General features: G+C 40.3%; 1 protein-coding gene across 1 annotated transcript in view; it reads left to right on the top strand.

Annotated features, from left to right (window-relative positions):
- The window catches only part of Fem1c (fem-1 homolog C), a 23,207-nt gene extending 13,291 nt beyond the window's left edge, over positions 1–9,916 (top strand). Inside the window, exon 3 of the mRNA XM_021150650.2 lies at positions 5,178–9,916. Within this exon, the coding sequence (XP_021006309.1) occupies positions 5,178–6,487 (1,310 nt within the window). The 3' untranslated portion in view covers positions 6,488–9,916. The remainder of the gene's footprint in view (positions 1–5,177) is intronic.
- Positions 9,917–18,394: the final 8,478 nt, after the last annotated feature.

Below are 18,394 nucleotides of genomic sequence, written 5' to 3'. Positions count from 1 at the left end.
CCTCGAACTCAGAAATCCGCCTGCCTCTGCCTCCCGAGTGCTGGGATTAAAGGCGTGCGCCACCACGCCCGGCTGGCCCACATTTCTACTCCCTTTCCAGCAGCATGGCCTCAGGTGCTAGGGCGGGCTATTGCTGCCAAGTAGTTTACTTCCATATGTAGTATTTCAAACCCACTAGATATGGTTGAGAAAGCTGTATTTAAGGAGATTTCCCCTTTTGTCTTCTGGTTTCCACGTACTTATTCCTTTTGCTAAAAAATACTCGAAAGATATTTTTTCCTAGTAACAAATACTTTAGTTTTCTTTTTCATCTACAGTGTTTGCTACTTATTTACATGTGTTTGTTATTTACATTATCCATGATGTGGCTTTATCATGAGGTACAACCTGGGAGTTCTTTTCTGTTAGGGATTCTCACTGAGATTCCATGTCTCAGCTTTTGTTTGTGGTGACACTCTTTTTTTTTTTTTTTCGAGACAGGGTTTCTCTGTATAGCCCTGGCTGTCCTGGAACTCACTCTGTAGACCAGGCTGGCCTCGAAATCAGAAATCCGCCTGCCTCTGCCTCCCGAGTGCTGGGATTAAAGGCGTGCGCCACCACGCCCGGCTGTGGTGACACTCTTGCTGCTTTTGATCTTGCTGTGTTCTAGCAGAGAATGAATGGAACCTTCCTATGGGTTAATGCTTTTCTCTTGAACTTAGTTTACACACACCCCCACCCTCCCACCCCGCCCCATATCAGACCCTAATACAGGTGCCCTCCACTTAAATTTTTGGAGACAAGGTCTCTCCTTAGCTTTGAGGGTGTCAAGTAGGCTGGGCTGGCTGGGTTGCAAGTGAGATCCACCACAGCCAGCATTATCTATGTAAGGTTCTGATGAGGCTCTCACACATTTCCTTGCTTGTAAGGCAAGCTCTTTAGCAATTGAGCATTCTCCCTAGGTTCCTCAGATCATTGTTTATTGTCATTCAGTGTACAGAAGAGAAAATAGCATACAAACCACCTGGAAGCCAAATAGACATTCTAGAACTAAAGAAATTTCAATGTGAGGCTTTTAAAAATGGATTACCCCAGCAGACTCAAGAAGTTGTGAACTAGGTGGGTCAGATGAAAATACAGCGAGAAAATGACAGATGGGAAAGGTCTACAAGAGACAATAGAAACAGGGCCAAGAGGTCAGCGTGCTTAAAGCCATAATTCCAAAGCATGAAAAGGGAGCCCTCAGCAGTATTTAAGGAGAGAGTTTGAGAAAAGTTTCAAGCTAATGAAAGATACATCTTACAAAAACCAAGAAGGATAAAGACAAACACATGAAGGGGATTCGTCAGATTGGCTTACAGAGCAGAGGCTGGGGAGTTAAGCAGTGGCTGTCTTAGTGTGAAGAGCTGCTGCTCAGTCCAGGAAGCTGGATTGGATAGCTGAGATGCCAACCAGAAGGTGCTGTCCACTCAGGTTGGTGTGAGGATTCTGACCCCCTCACTTATCAGAGGCGGGAAGAGCAGGCAGCTTGCTTTTCACCCCTTGTTCGTGAGGGTATCTATCTTGTTTCTACCACTGCTACTATCAGCCCACACCAACACCACAACCAAACAAAAACCACCACAGCACCTGAAGGATGTTCCCTCTGGCTTCCACAGGTACACCTATAATGAACACACACATGATTTGAGCAGTGCTGTAACAATTTGATCCTCCAAGTATCAATATTTGCTTCTAGTATTTGAGTACATGTAGTAACATCCTCAGTTATTTTATTAAATTTGATTTCTTTTTCTGTGATGGCTTGTCTGTTTGTAGTTCAGTTTTGCCCTGTCGAACTGTAGCCTCAAGTAGGGAACAAGTTTCCACAGCTCCCTTCCCAATAGGTTGTGACTGCAGTTGTCTCCAGTCTGCAGTGCAAGCTGTTGAGACGCCCGTGTCTTCTAAAACCAGTGAAGACCATTAGGAAAATTGTGCCCAATACTAGTTTTCTTTCTAATCCTGGATTACTTTGTTGGCTTTTAAGTGCTTTAAGTAAAGTTTTAGGTTTAAATCTGTTGCTAGGCATGGTGGGACAAGCCTGTAACCACTAAACTCAGTAAGTACAGATGGGACATAAACAGTTTAAGAATAGCCTGGGCCTGTATCAAAATAAAAACAAAAGTGAAGGAAGGACAGATGGACTAGAGAAAATGAAAACAGGTTGGTTTTTTGTTTTTGTTTTTTGAGCTAGCGTATTGTCTGTGCTAACGGTGACTGGTTTTGAAAGTACAGTCTCCCACCTCTACTTCTCAAGTGCTGGATTAGCACATAGTCTTGGGTGATTGTACTGCTTTGTCACTGCCATTACTAGACAAAAAAAGGCTTCCTTTTCTCTTTCTCTTTTAAGCCAGATTTTTTTTTCTTGCACATAGCTGTATTTAGAATACTCTTAATTTTTCAATAAGTGCAGAATTTTAGTTCATTTAAAACTGACTTGCTGCATCCCTATTCTTGACTTTATGATACTCTTAATGTAAAAGCAGTGGCCTTTTCTTCTGGTTTAGATTTTTGTTTGTTTGTTTTTGATTTATACTGTCTGTTTTGGGGGGTGTGAAAACAGGGATTCTCACTCCAGAATCATTTGGAATGTTTTGAAAATGTACTTAGGGTAGTAGTAGTTTTCACTTAATTGAAATTTGAAACAAATGACAATCAGCAATTAACCTTTGAGTGCCTTGGGTGATTTACAAACTTTGTTGTAGATCACAAAATCTGAGACAGAATAAACAGATTCTAAATAATCGTTATAGTACTTAAAGATATTGTGGGAAATGAAACAAGATCAACTAATGAAATGTTTCAAAGACCTTGTATGTAACAACTTTTAAAAATCACTTTAAATGACATTTCCTTGTTTACTAGTTGATCACTAGTTACCAGTAGTTGACGGGGTGGTGGGGTGTGTGCCATGGATTGTGTGTGGAGACGAGAGGCCCACTTGAGAGTCAAGAGTCAGCTCTTTCTTTCAACCCCATAGGACCCCAGGATAGAACTCATCAGGATTGACAGCAAGTGGTGTTACTTGCAAAGCTATCTCTTTTTATATTGTTTTGTTTTGTTTTTTGAGAGAGTTTCTTGGTGTAACAGCCCTGGCTATTCTGAAGCTCACATTGTAGACCAGGATGATCTTGAATTCAGAGATCTGCCTGCTTCTGCCTCCCAAGTGCTGGGGTTTAAAGGCGTGAGTCACTACACCTGATGCAAAGCCGTATTCATGGTTTTTTCTTTCTGTTTGTATATATGTGCCTCTGTGTGTACATACCATGACTCATGTGTTTGTAGAGTCTCTTTGAGGTTTATTGTTGTTTTTGGTGTGTGTTTTCTGTATGTGCCAGGCTAGTTGGTCCACAAACTTTCTGGAATTCGGTTTCCACCTCTCATCTTAGTGTAGAAACCCTGGGATTTCAGGCTTACACTTACACTTCTGTGCAGAGATTGACATGGTTCCTGCCGGTCATACTCAGCTCTTCACACATGGTTGTCAAGCCCTTTACTTAGTGAACCACCTCCGAGGCTCTCCAACCCCCAACTTTAATTCTAAAGTAAATTTGTTATTTAAAGTATTCATCTTCAAACCACTTCCTGGTGCTCATACTTTGTTGCAGCTCCCCAAAAGCACCCTGATATTTGAAGGTGACTCACTAGAATAGTACTCATAAGTAAGATTGATTATAGTGATACCATAAGGAGATACAGCTAATCATAAGGGGAGAGTCAAGGGTGAGGTCGTGAGGGGCATGTGCAGGCCTCTTCATTCTTTCTCCTTTCACAAAGAACATTCGTCATCAATAATGAAAAAACACATAGTATTTTGGCACAGGGAAACCCATGACAGATTGAGCACTTAAGGTTGTTATTAAGGACTGGGTCACACAGGTACCTTTTGCCTAACTATATCCCAAACTTCAGACTCCTGGACAAAAACCAACTCTTTAACATAAATGTCATGACTACAGTTTGACACAGTGAGCCACCCATCTCATTTAGGGATTCTGCTGGTGTAGAGAACAAGTTTGCAGATGCCGGTCTGAGGCTAACCTTCCTGAGAGTGGCAGTTTTAGCCTGCTTTGTTAACTTTCTATAAACATGCCCAGAATGATGCATTATGAACACTTCCTTCAACATTGTATATCCATACCAAAGATCTGCTAGGTGGCTTTGCTTCTGATCACCAATCAAATGGTTATTATTGCCCTTATATATAATATTTGATGTTTATGTCATACTGTTTCTATAGGCTATTAGTAACATGCCAATGCCTTTTGTCAGTTTTAATTCATGTGAGAGGTGATGGGACAGTGTTAGGAAAATAGTACATTTAAATCAATATTTAGAAAATTAAATTATAACAGAATTAACCCATTCTCAGAATCTTGTATATATCCTTTGAGGGGTTACATCATACCACCCACATATTTTTCAGGTCTTAGTGGACTTGTTTTTCCTGTGAGAGCAGGACCAATATTGGCTTTAACAGTTAAGACTCATTTGCTTTTCAGGAATTTTGAAAAAAAATTTTTGTCCCCTACTAAAGTCAAGTGGAAGAATCTTAAAGACTAGATTTTCCATTTATAAATGGAGAAACTGACCCAGAAATCTACAAATGACTTACTATTTTATTTTATTTTTTTTGGGTTTTCGAGACAGGGTTTCTCTGTGTGGCCCTGGCTGTCCTGGAACTCACTCTGTAGACCAGGCTGGCCTCAAACTCAGAAATCCTCCTGCCTCTGCCTCCCAAGTGCTGGGATTAAAGGCGTGCGCCACCACCGCCCGGTGACTTATGAATTTTATTTCAGCCATTGTTGTTCAGAGAATATGCTTTAGAGTCACAGCATAGTCACTTTGATTTCACTATGAATGAAAAGTTCCCAGGGGCCGTTGGTTAAGGAGCTTTACCTGGCAACTCTGGTGTTCTGTTGTTTTGTTTTCCTTTCCGTACTTGTTTTAGTCGTTATTTGTTCAGGAAGTGTAATAAATATTTCCTTCAGCTCCTGCTGTGTGTCAGACAGGAATATTAGATGCTGAAGGTAACTGTTTTACCCTTTGTAATTATAATATGCCTCATGGTTGGCTGAGAGTTGACTGACCTTTTCTTGGAGGGTTACATTATATCCTGGCCCGGTGCTTCAAAGTATGTTCTTTCCTCTCTCTTCAAGGCAACACTGCATTGCATGATTGTGCAGAGTCTGGAAGTTTGGACATCATGAAGATGCTGCTTATGTATTGTGCCAAGATGGAGAAAGATGGCTACGGAATGACTCCTCTTCTCTCAGCAAGTGTGACTGGTCACACTAATATTGTGGATTTTCTTACGCACCATGCCCAGACAAGCAAGACAGAACGGATTAATGCTCTAGAGCTTCTGGGAGCTACGTTTGTAGATAAAAAAAGAGATTTACTTGGAGCTTTGAAATATTGGAAAAAGGCGATGAACATGAGGTACAGTGATAGGACTAATATAATTAGTAAACCAGTCCCACAGACACTGATAATGGCCTATGACTATGCCAAGGAGGTAAACAGTGCAGAAGAGCTAGAAGGTCTTATTGCTGATCCTGATGAGATGAGAATGCAAGCGCTGTTAATTAGAGAACGGATTCTTGGTCCTTCTCATCCCGATACCTCTTACTACATTAGATATAGGGGTGCTGTCTACGCTGACTCTGGAAATTTTAAACGATGCATCAACCTATGGAAGTATGCTTTGGATATGCAGCAGAGCAATTTGGACCCTTTAAGCCCAATGACTGCCAGCAGCTTGCTGTCGTTTGCAGAACTGTTCTCCTTCATGCTACAGGACAGGGCTAAAGGCTTGCTGGGTACTACTGTTACATTTGATGATCTCATGGGCATACTGTGCAAAAGTGTCCTTGAAATTGAGCGAGCTATCAAACAAACTCAGTGTCCAGCTGACCCATTGCAGTTAAATAAGGCTCTTTCCATCATTTTGCACTTAATTTGCTTATTAGAAAAAGTTCCTTGTACTCTAGAACAGGATCATTTCAAAAAGCAGACCATCTACAGGTTTCTTAAGTTGCATCCAAGAGGAAAGAATAACTTCAGCCCTCTGCATCTGGCTGTGGACAAGAATACTACATGTGTGGGGCGGTACCCTGTTTGTAAGTTTCCATCTCTGCAAGTTACTGCAATACTGATAGAATGTGGTGCTGATGTGAATGTCAGAGACTCTGATGACAACAGTCCCCTACATATCGCGGCTCTGAATAACCATCCAGACATCATGAATCTCCTTATTAAATCAGGTGCACATTTTGATGCCACAAACTTACACAAACAGACTGCCAGTGACTTGCTGGACGAGAAGGAGATAGCTAAAAATTTGATACAGCCCATAAATCATACTACATTGCAGTGTCTTGCTGCTCGTGTCATCGTGAATCATAGAATCTATTACAAAGGGAACATCCCAGAAAAGCTAGAGACCTTTGTTTCACTTCATAGATGATAATTTGATTGTGCTTCAGTACCGTTAAAGCACGGCTTGGGAACAGTTGTTTCATAAATGAGCACTGTTGTGATAACACCAGCATTCATTTAGCTTGATATCATTGTGCTCTCATTGGCTAAAGCATTGTAAGCATCAAATTTGCAGGATTGGTTTCCCAGTATTTAATATAAATATACCTTATAATATATTGTTGTGAATTATTGAGAAATGTAATGTCATATTCAAATTTCTAAAATTGTCTGCCAAAGGCCATTCTGATTTTGTTTGCTGTTGGGTGTTTGGGACAGAGTTAACTGTTTTTCAGTGATGTCTATATTTTACTAGTATGTGAATTTTATACAATTGGAAGTCATCCTCCCCTGGCTCCCACTTCTGTCTTCAAGTTTTGCCTGTTTCCACTTTTTCTCCCAAACCATTTCTGCTACAGTGTTCCCTGAACCGTTGGTTGGGTCCATGCTAAGTCATAAACCTTATGGACTTGTTTACCATTTGCAGTTACCATAAGTGCTTTATCTTCTCTATGCACCGGCTTAAACTGGGACTGTTGTGTGTTGGCATATTCTCTATGCAGCAGTTGGTCAACTTCAACTCAAAACACTGTTTCCTTACGTTCCGGAGTCCATTTCACAAACGTACTCTCAGAGCATGTCGCTTTCTAGAGTTGCCGGTAAGCTGTTCGAGCTCAAGCTTTTTAAACTTTTATGTTTTGTTTTTGCTTTAGTTTTTCACATCTGAGGTTTCTTTCTTCAGTCCACAGAAAATTTTGTATGCTAAATTTGGGAAACAAATCTATTACAAGTCATTAACCCAGTTGAAATTTAGGTCTGTCATCTTAGGCTAGCGTGCAGTAAAGGAAGACCTTTGTAGAGTGACCTGCCTTTCATACCGCTCCAGCGTCGTCCTGCTTGTGCTGATGGTGTGACTAGGTGTATAGAACCTGCTTCAGTTTAACCTCAGACGTTATCACACAGCCTAACGACTCACATTGAGCTCTCAGTCATGAACTGCAGACCACTTTTAGTTACAAAGAGGCTAGAGCATGTCAGTGGCATGATGCTTGCCAAGCCAGACCTAGGCATCTAAGATAATTACGGTATTTTAGTATGTGGTGTACTGCCATAGGACCAGAGGTCAGTAACAGTGTTCTTTCTTTCTTGCTTCAGGTTTATGTATATCTGTTAAAGATAACGTGCATGAATTACTTTATCTCAATTATTTGTCACCCTATTAAACACAAGAGATTGCACAGTGATTTCTGTCCCCTTAATGAAAGCGCCTCCATCTGTTCCTCTTCCCCTCCCTTCCACCTCCCTCCTCCCAGGTCTTTCTCCCTTCTCCACCCCCCACCCCCTTTATTTTCCTATTGTAGATTTGTTAATGCCGCAGAAAGGGCTCTTTTGACTTAAGAGAAGATAAGTGGGAATTAAAAAGATTCAGGTAATCACTCAGCACTTTACCGTAATTCAGTAGAACTTACAATGAATGGTACATTGCCCTACATGTGTCATAAAGAATTTGTTCTGAATGAAAAGCTTATTGATTCTAGCAGAGAGTCAGTTCGCCTGTGAACTTCATGATCTGGGTCACTTGGATTTAGGATGACATTTTATTCTGAGGGTTGATGAACTGCTACTTAAAGAATTACAAATAATGAAATTCATCTTTATTCAGTAAAAATTTGTAATGGGTAGTAAATAAAGAACATTAGGCTTTTCATTAAACAATTGAGGTTTAATTCTTTAAAAGGTATCCTTACTCATTTTACTACATTTTTAAATTACATTTTACCTTTGGAAAATGGATTAGTTATCAATGGGCTCTTTAAACTCTTTGATGAAAAAGGTTTTACTATGTTTTATTTACCATGGGCAAGTCTGATAAAATATTTGAGCTGCTATATATAAGAATAATATGTCATTGAGGCATATCCTAACAATATTTGGAAATCATCTCCCTCTAATGGGTGTCGTGAGAGTTATCTATGAGTGAGCCACTTTTTTTTTTTTTTTTAAGAAAATAAAACTTGTCCATTTTCATGAATCATCATTGGTTGATTTCACTTTTTGGGTAAAAGATGATAATTTGATTTTAGGATTTAATGTCTTTCTCCCCTCTTTGCTCAGAAGAGTCTGGCTCACCCGCTTATAGAGCAGGGCACATCATCACACTGTTTTACATATGCACTGGAATTTCATAGCCCTGTATGAATAGTGGCTTCCTTCACTATGAATAGATAACAGAACTGGTCCTTACTTAGTCTTGAAAACTGCAGCATTGTATTGCAGTCAGGGTGCGGCTCTCCCTCTTCTGTTTGCCTTCTCCAGAAATGCCACTTGGAGCTCTTGAAAAAGCTGTTTAGTAGCTCAAATTAGCATTGAATTTATTTTAGAGTGAATTGGTTCAGGAGTACAACCTCAGATAACTGTTAGGGCCTTCATCAGAAATGTATGAGACCGAATAAAATAAAATTCTGAAGTTTGTGTTTTGTTTTGTTTTGTTGTCCATGGTGAGGAAATGACCTAATTGCACTCACTTGAATCAAACAATATACATGGTAGTATTGGCTGGAATTAATGTGCAGGTCTCAACATTGTTTCTCCAGAAATACTTCTGAATTTCAGATGTTCTACTTTGATCATTTCTGTAAAAGAAATGGTTATTTTATTCAGATACCAGTCTCCTTTCCAAATGCAAATGAATTATAGGTTTTAAAATGTAATTTTTTTGTCCTTACGTCTGACAAGCATAGGCCAAGATGTGCAAGATAACTTTTACCCTTAATGATTTTGAAGTTAAGTGATTGCTCATTTGCAAAGAAGTAATATTTTTTAAAAGCCCATTTACTGTGAGTTGAGAAATTTAGGTTATATTTGGAAATTTGACTTTAAAAATCAAATTGCCCAGCAAACCCCCTCAGTTTGAATGCACAGGTGTGTTAATCTCTGCAAGTAGTTCCCAGCAGGGGCTGGGTGAGGAATCTTTCTACCCTGTTCAGCAGCACCATTGCTTGGAACTTGAACCACTTTAAAGTTAGATACTAAGGAAACTTAGTATCTCAGGTCATAGTAGCATAGATATTAAGAAACTTGAATTGCTTGTCATCTTTTTCCTTTTCTTTTTCCTCTTGTGTATCACTAAACGACTAGTTTCTCTTCCGTTTGTTGGTTCCCATTGTGTATTTTTAAAAAGAAGTACTGTATCCAGATGCCAGCCAATAAATTGTCACACAATGGAAAAACATGATATGCCACAGCATTGTAAGGTTTAATAAAATTAAATTTGCACCAAACTTAAGTGTGCTCTCATTAACTCTTAATTTTTGGTGAGTGTTACCTTGAAATATATTCCAATGGATTCCTGGATTCCTTTTGAAAAAAATGCCTACTTGATAACTTCAGCTAGATAGAACTTACCCATGCCATTATTACGGATGCTGTGGTGTCAGTAAGATGACTTGTGTACAGTTTACTGTAATTTTTTTTCCTGGTAAATACATAGGAACTAAAGTCTGGGAAAACTCAATGAAGAGCACAGAGGACGGCTTTTAATGTGTTCTTGTCCTTAATAGTTGGTATTATTAAAAGCGTGCAGTGATATGTGTATAATGAAGGTAAGTTTTCTATACTTACATTTCAATTAATATAATTTTTAAGTTTCATTCCCTGTGTCTTAAGTTATCTAATATAAGATTTCAATTGGCCTAGAAAGTTGTTCATAGTTCTAAACTCATGTGGTATAAATTATAATCCAGTGTTCTAGACTTTCACTTTTGGATCAAATTCTATTTTCAGGGCTTGAACAACAAAATGTACACCTCACAATGCCATCTTTCATGGTTTTATCTGTGCTGCTGGATAGAATAGTATTGTTGAATTTTGGGCTTTTCGAGTTAAGAGGAATAATTAATAATTGGTTCCTTGTCACAGGATTTTCCCTGTCCAATTACATTAGTGCAGAAGAGGCCTGTGATTGGACAGGGAAAGGGGAGGCAGAGCTAAGAGTGGCTGAGACAGCATCTTGGAGGAGAGAGGGAGGAAGATAGCAGCGGCTGTAAATCAGCATGGCTATGATGGCTGCAGGTTGTTACAGTATCATAAAGGTTAGAATATTGGGATAATTTGTCTAATCTACAGTTCCTAAGTGCCATGTTACTTTATGTTTAGCATAAATGGTCCATTAAATAAGATTTCCTCATTAAATTACAGCTGCATATTATTGTTAAGTGAGTTTAGTTGTTTTCCCAGTGAGTCCCTTTAAAGAAGGATTTAATGACAAGTGGCTCTGTAGTGCAGTCGAGATGGACTGCACTATTTTGTATTCTGTGGGTGGGAACTGAGAGGTACACAGGATTTGACATAATGCTAAAACTGGAAATGGAAAGATCAGTCTGTTATGTTTATGAATCATAACATTTTTCTGTAATTAGTCTTGGTGAGAGTTCTAATACAAGATAATCAAGTTAGTTTATTGTGTATCTGTTTTCTTTTTCAAGCTCTAGGATTACAGAAGTGAGCCTGGCTAAAAGTCCACCTTCTTTGCCAGCCTAGACAATTTCTGTTTGTCTTCTGGTAGCTAATGTTAAAAGATGGATGGTTTATATGAATGTGACTTTGTAAAGAAATTGTAGATACTTTAGTTATAAATACAAACTCTGTAACTTGTCTTAACACCTAAAATGTTTAGTATTAAGTAGAGGATATACCCTGCTCTGTGCATTTCCATTTAGCTAAACTAATGGACACTTCAGATTTCACCATTTTTCCACTAATGTCCTTGTACCTGGATCCATGTTAAGATTTATTTATTCATCTTGCTTGTTAAAACAAACAGTCTCTTACCTTTCCTCTTTTTCTGCAATAGTGGTTTAGACTGTTTTATGTAACTTTCCTTAATTCAGGCTTATTTGGTATCGCACCAAGCCTGGAGTTTTCTAGGGGAGTGTATGTTATCAGTTTTACTTTTTGTATGTTTGTTTGTTTGTTTATTTGTTTGTTTTCAAGACAGGGTTTCTCTGTGTGGCCCTGGCTGTTCTGGAATTCACTCTGTAGACCAGGCTGGCCTCGAACTCAGAAATCCGCCTGCCTCTGCCTCCCGAGTGCTGGGATTAAAGGCGTGTGCCACCACGCCCGGCCCCAGTCTTACTTTTTTTTTTGTTTTTTTTGTTTTTTCGAGACAGGGTTTCCCTGTATAGCCCTGGCTGTCCTGGCATTCACTTTATAGACCAAGCTGGCCTCGAACTCAGAAATCCACCTGCCTCTGCCTCCCGAGTGCTGGGATTAAAGGCGTGCTCCACCACGCCCGGCCCCAGTCTTACTTTTTTAATGTATATACGATTTCAGCCTGTTATCACTGATGATGTGAATATCAGTCACTCAGTTAATGTATCTACCAGGTCTCTAATGATTTCAGAGTTACTACACTTTTCATTTCACATTCTGTTCTCTGGAACCAGGTCACTAAGTCCTAACAGTGCCCAAGGGAAGAGTTTAACTTTTACTTTCTAGAAAGGGCCATTTGCATATGCTACTTAGAATTCTAATGTAAGGTAGATTTGATCTTTCTTATTTATTCACCATATTTCCATGTAAGTTATTAGTTCTTTTGGTTGTAGCTCAAAAATGGTATTTTGTTGCATTAATTGTTCCAGATTTTGCTAAAATGAGCCAGTTTAAGATGTTCAAGGCTGGAGTTCAATGGTAATATACATATTTAACCCTGGGTTCAAGCCCTCCCTTTCCCCTATCATATCAGGATCTCCTGGTGTGGAGACATTCGTAATGAAACCAAGCCATATACTCATCCCTCCCACTCAGCTTCCCCAGTGCCAGTATTGCAAGCAGATTGCAGTGTCCAACTCTATGTATGTATAAGCCTGACTTTAATTTATCGTAGTGTATATAATTCCTAGCTCCTTCAGGTTCATTCTGATTCCCACTTCACTGTCTTCCCAAAGAAAAGCTAAACCCATACTATTTACAGGGACATTGTGATTGGTTTGTTGTGTGTGTGCTTGCACATATGTCTCCATGTGCACGTGGAGGTCAGAATACCTTGGTTAGAGACGATTCTCATTCCTTCAGGTGGGACTCAAGGATCAAGCTTGGCAGCAAGTACCTTTACTCACTGAGCCATTTTGCTGGCTTCATTAATGACTTTAAATAGGCACCATAGGACCCAACATGAGTAACTCAAGTGCTGTAAGATTCTGACTACCAGCTGTACCTCGTCATAACATCCAAGGAAGCATATTAAAACCAGTTGAAGGACATTCCTGTTGTTCCTTACAAACTGTCTCTTCCTTTCCTGGGCCTCATGTTTCCTCCGCCTTCTGTGAATAGTGCATACCTACTCTGCATTAGCTGAGTTTTGTTCACTTTCCAGATATCATCATTCTGCTTAAGTTTGTGCTTTGTTTCTTATTTTGCAACTTGTGTCATTTTGCCTTAGATAAAACTGTAAGCCAGGCTTGACTGTATATAACTGTAATCCAGCAATTAAGAGATGAGGGCAGGAGGATCAGGGTTTCAGGTCATCCCTCGGGACACAGCAAGTTCAAGGCCAGCCTGAACTACAGGGAACCTTGTTTCAAAACAACAACAAAGTCATACAACTATCCTTTGAATATGTGTGTAAGTTTGCAAATGACTTTAAAAAAATGAACTCATTAAAACCGGTGCATCTTGTGTGCTCCTAACATGTGTTCACTATGATGGCTAAAAATTACTCAGGTCTATTTGTCCTTTGCAGTTAGGGATTTCAAATAATTTATTATTAAGATATGGAATTTATAAAGAAAGAGGAGGACAGCCGGGCGTGGTGGTGCACGCCTTTAATCCCAGCATTCGGGAGGCAGAGGCAGGCGGATTTCTGAGTTCCAGGCCAGCCTGGTCTACAGACTGAGTTCCAGGACAGCCAGGCTATAAAGAGAAACCCTGTCTCGAAAAACCAAAAAGAAAAAAAAAAAAGAAAGAAGAGGAAGAAGACATATCAAAACTACATCTTTAGGGTTTTAAATTTTCGTTAATCTTTTAAATTATCAAGAAGTAATTAAAACTTTTTTAAAAATCCTTGAAATTGGCCCAGGAAGAAGCAGCTCTCTAGTCACTGCCGAGGAAAGAGATTTTAGCTTCAAGAAAAATGCTTTTCCTTCTGTAGGAATTTACTTCAAACTTTGATTCTGTAATCTCCATCTAGTCAGTTCTCAGTATTGTCACACAGTGTATTCTCAGTTGGATCTGAGTTCGAGGTCAGCCTGGTCTACAGAGTGAGTTCCAGGATAGCCAGGGCTACACAGAGAAACCCTGTCTCTAAAACAAAACAAACAAAAAAGACCAAAGCCTAGAACTGTTAAAAGCAGCCATGTACATTATTTTTAATCTAATCTGACACTCTTTCAATAATTGAATCTTACTATTTCAGACAATTTTTAATTTGTTTATAATTACTGCCACTATTGTCTTAGCTGCCTTTACTCGCTTTTCGTTTCCTCTTCCCTTCCTTTAAGGAGATGGCTTTCTGTGGATGTTTTCCCTCCTCCGTTTGCTTAGAGTTTACACATTCTACTTTTTAGGTTTTCTTACCTGTTTACCTTTATATTTTTAACGAGTACTGGGTGGAATCATGTTTGGGACCCCAAAGATTTGTCCACCCAGAACTTCAGAGCATGAGTGTGTTTGGAACAAGGTTCTTTGCAGATGAGTTTAAGGTAAAGACCCCAAGATGGGGCCGTTTGGACTAGGGTGATCCTAAATGGAGCAACATGTTAAGTGACAGGAGAGAAGGACACATGACGGCAGTGACAGCTTCCAGCCAAGGAGCTCTGAGGTCTGGTGGCAGCTGCCAGACACTAGAAGAGGGGCGTGGCTTCTTCAAAGCCTCTGGAGAGATTAACTGTGGGTACAGCTGAGGTTTCCTATTTTTGACCTCCACGGCTGACACAGTTTGCAGAGTTTTAAGCTCTGAGACAGCTAAGGATCCTTAGGGAACGTGGAGTGAGTGACAGGCTTGTTGTTGTAAGTGCGTGATGTCTCAGGTCTCTGCTCAGTGTTTGAAATTCTGAGATTGACAAAATATGGGCTTCACTGGTGTAGCAGTGCCCAAGTTTACTACCATGCGCACACAAGAGTTCTAAAAGCTAACACCGTGCTATGATCCACCTGGGAATACCCAAATAGGAGTATTTGTCATAAACAGGAACACAGCATAAAAATGATAGTGGTCAGATTCTGATACACAAGACAGTGTGGGACAGTTGGAAATAGGGAACAACCTAAAAAGAAAGAAGTTATACGGAATACAGAGTCCAAACATCATAATGAGTAGTGACCTGCGTGTGCTCGCTCCCCCCGCGCCCCCCCCCCCCACTCATCTTGGTTTGGGACTTCTGGCTTTATGACTCTTGGGGCAACATTTCTGTTGTTTTAAACCACTGAGGTGGAGGTTGGTTGTCAGGAGGTCCTTGGGACTTGGGACCAAGCTCACTGGCTTAGCAAAGCTACACGCTGACCACAGAATGGCTTGACCTAACGACACCACCTGCACTTCTCAGGTGGTTCAAAGCCTAAGATGTTTTTCTGCTCTGTTTGGCCTCCCATCTGAGAAGGGTCTTGCTGTGGTTTGTTGGTTTGCAGTTTGCTGACAGCCACATCTGTGACTGCAGTCCTGTCCTCATGGTGGAGTTTTCTTCCTTCTAAAGGACTTCCCTTTATGTTCTGCAGGAAGGGGACTGGAAGGGGTATGAGTTACACTGTTGCTTTCTTTGTAACTGTTCTTCTGCAGCACTTAGAAGTTAGGGATCCTTGTCTTCTAGCCTCTTCGTTTGGGGTGGTATTTTTTGTCATTTATTTTAAGCTTTCCCTGTCTTGTGCATTTTGCAGATGTATTGTGATATGGCCAGGGTTAGGTTTGTTTTATTTTCTCCTACTTGTCACCTCTGGGTATTTTTCTTTGGTTTTAGTTATCAGTACTTAGCACTGTGATTCTCTTTCTTCTCTGTGTCTGAACACATGGCTAGATTTCCAAGTCTTAACTTTTCTCATGCTTTCCACATTATTATCTATCTAGTCTACTGCCTGACATAATATATTATATTTCTAAATCTCATTTGCTTTTGTTTTTACTTTTATCAATTCTGCTCCCTCCACAGTTTACCAATTCCTTTGTTGCAGCCTCTGAGTGTCTCATTTTACGCACCCTACTGCCTCCTCTTTCTGCTTCCTAGCCCAGACTCTCAGGGTGCTTATTAATCTGTTAATTCCATGTTCATGTTGACAGTGAGCAGGAAGATGACGGAACCTTTCTTGTGTTTGTTATATACCTTGCTCATTGTATTTGCTCAATTATTTCCCAGGTTAAAAATGTTCTGTCTTCATGAGGGTTTGGGAGCATACACACAGATCCACCAGGGCCTAGGGGTTCCCAGAATCAAAGTGTGTATTTGGTTTATTGGTTAATGTGATGCTTTGTATATGCCCAGGGAGTGGCACTATTAGAAGGTGTGGCCTTATTGGAGTAGATGTGCCGCCATGGGTGTGGGCTTTAAGACCCTCATGCTCGCTGCCTGGAAGCCAGTATTCTGCCAGTAGCCTTCAGATGAAGATGTACCATGCCTACCTGAATGCTATCATTTTCCTGCCTTCATGATAATGGACTGAACCTCTGAATCTATAAGCCAGCCCCAATTAAATGTTGCCCTTATAAGAGTTGCCTTGTTCATGGTGTCTGTTCACAGAAGTAAAACCCTGAGATAGTTGGTTTTGTTTTGTTTTTGAGATTGGGCCTCAAGTTGCCAAACCTGGCCTATAACTTGATATACATACAGCCAAGGATGACCATGCAAGTCTTGTCTGTACCTACCTCTTGGGTGGTGAGAATAGGTCTGGGGTGTATCGTTCTGGACATAGAGTCCAGTGCTTCCTGCATACTAGGAAGCCCTTCACCAACTGAACTATAGCACCACTCACCAGATTCTCAAAACATATCCATCTTGGGCATCCTGTATCAAGAAGGGAACAAGTTAGGATTCTACCAAAGTGCAGGGCAATAATTTTAGTTTGTCACGGGAGCATTTTGGGTTTTGTCACAGCCCAGAGTAAGGGGTAGGCATCTTGAGTTGCTGCTGTTCTAGAAGGCTAAGGTTTCCTTGGCCTCCTTTGCTGAGTCTTTCCTGACATGGTTTGTGGGTTTCAGCTCCTGCTTCCTGTCAGGGACTCCAGGAGATTCTTGTAACACAAAGCAACGCTCTTGCCAGCCATTTGCATCTCCTCTGACCCTGTTGGTGAGGCTGGTGTGACTATACTTAGGCATCTGGCTTTGAATTCTTTTCAAGTTCTCTAGCCTAAGGCCTTGTCTTTCAAGGTTAGTTATGTGATTGAACTTTTTTTGTGTCTTTATTGAGTATTTCTATGTCTGCTTATCTGTGATTCTCATTTCAAACTGCTGGGTTACTTCTATTGAAGTCACTAAGGCATTTACTGTCTCATAAATCAGGGCTGACTGGAGGCCATTTTTATACTGAAATTCTCAATAGAATTCAGTTCTAGTTTGTGAACATAAAAGTGTTAAATCCTAATTGTGTTGAGAATGCATGGCCTTGGGTATTCAGTTCTAAATATGATTATTGTTTGTCCTCTGTTTTGTTTGTTTGTTTGTTTTTCGAGACAGGGTTTCTTTTTTTTTTTTTTTTTCCTTTTGGTTTTTCGAGACAGGGTTTCTCTGTGTAGCCCTGGCTGTCCTGGAATTCACTCTGTAGACCAAGCTGGCCTCGAAATCCGCCTGCCTCTGCCTCCCAAGTGCTGGGATCAAAGGCGTGCGCCGCCACCGCCCGGCATTGTTTGTCCTCTGCCTTAACAGAAAACAAAGTTGCTTGAAGTATCTGAGGCCTGTATTTAAAACTGAAAACCTTTTGAAACACAGACCTTGTCTGCATTTTATGGTCACTGATGGAGATCCACCCCAACTTGACCTTCCTGGAGGGCCCAGGTGGGAGGGAGGAGGAAATTTGCATATTGTTTTTCCTTTTATTTGTTAGAAAAACTCACTCATGCCTGTTTTTCAGTACAAAGTGTACTTTTACATCTTTATTCCTACTGCTTGTGAAGGTAAAAGACATTAAGGTAATGTTATTTCTCTATTAGTGAGTTAATGTTGTAAAGCAACTAGAAGAAAAGGCATGTCTTAAGTATGTCCCATCATAAGCTGTCTTATACATTGACCCCAATACACTCCATGTAATGCATAAGCAAATATAAGTACATGTGTATATATATTTATCCTGTATGCAGATAGGAGTAGCGCCTTCTGAAGCCACTATCTCACATAGATCTAAGGGTAAAGTGTAATATTGGGTCGAGCCAGGAGCAGTACAGGCTGCATTTCCTGGGACACTCATGCTGTTGAGGCTCTTCATTCATAATGGCAAGACTACTTTTAGTCATAGAAATTGAAAGCTATTGAGTGACAGGTGTCTAGAAAATTTAGACCCACCAGATGGGAACACACTTTAAATAATTGTGACCATATCTGTTTTGCTTGCTAGTTGCCTAGTAACCCACAGGGGCAGGGCACGATGGAGTTGCAGTCATGAAGAAGGTACGGTCAATTACTCTGATTATCAAATAGCTGAAAAGTAGTTTGGCCCTGGTTGGTTTAAGAAACGCTGAGATTACAGGCGTGCGCCACCACTGCCTGGCTCATAAGCTCATTTTTACTTCATTGATTGCTTTCAACCTGTCTTCGAAAATATACAATAGAGCATGAAAGCGGTGAGTGTTAATTTTGGATATGCTCAAGTTCTCCTGGAGAAGTACTAAAAGATGTCTTTTCTAGAAGCTCAAACTTCTGGGTAACTTAACCATTTGTTTAGTCACAATCTACAAACTATACCAAAGAAGGTGACGAGCTGAA

The sequence above is a fragment of the Mus caroli genome, chromosome 18 (genome assembly GCF_900094665.2).
Source record: "Mus caroli chromosome 18, CAROLI_EIJ_v1.1, whole genome shotgun sequence".
Lineage (NCBI taxonomy): Eukaryota > Metazoa > Chordata > Mammalia > Rodentia > Muridae > Mus > Mus caroli.
The sequence above is the reverse complement of the archived record's forward strand: the minus strand, read 5'-3'. Positions and strand labels throughout refer to the sequence as shown.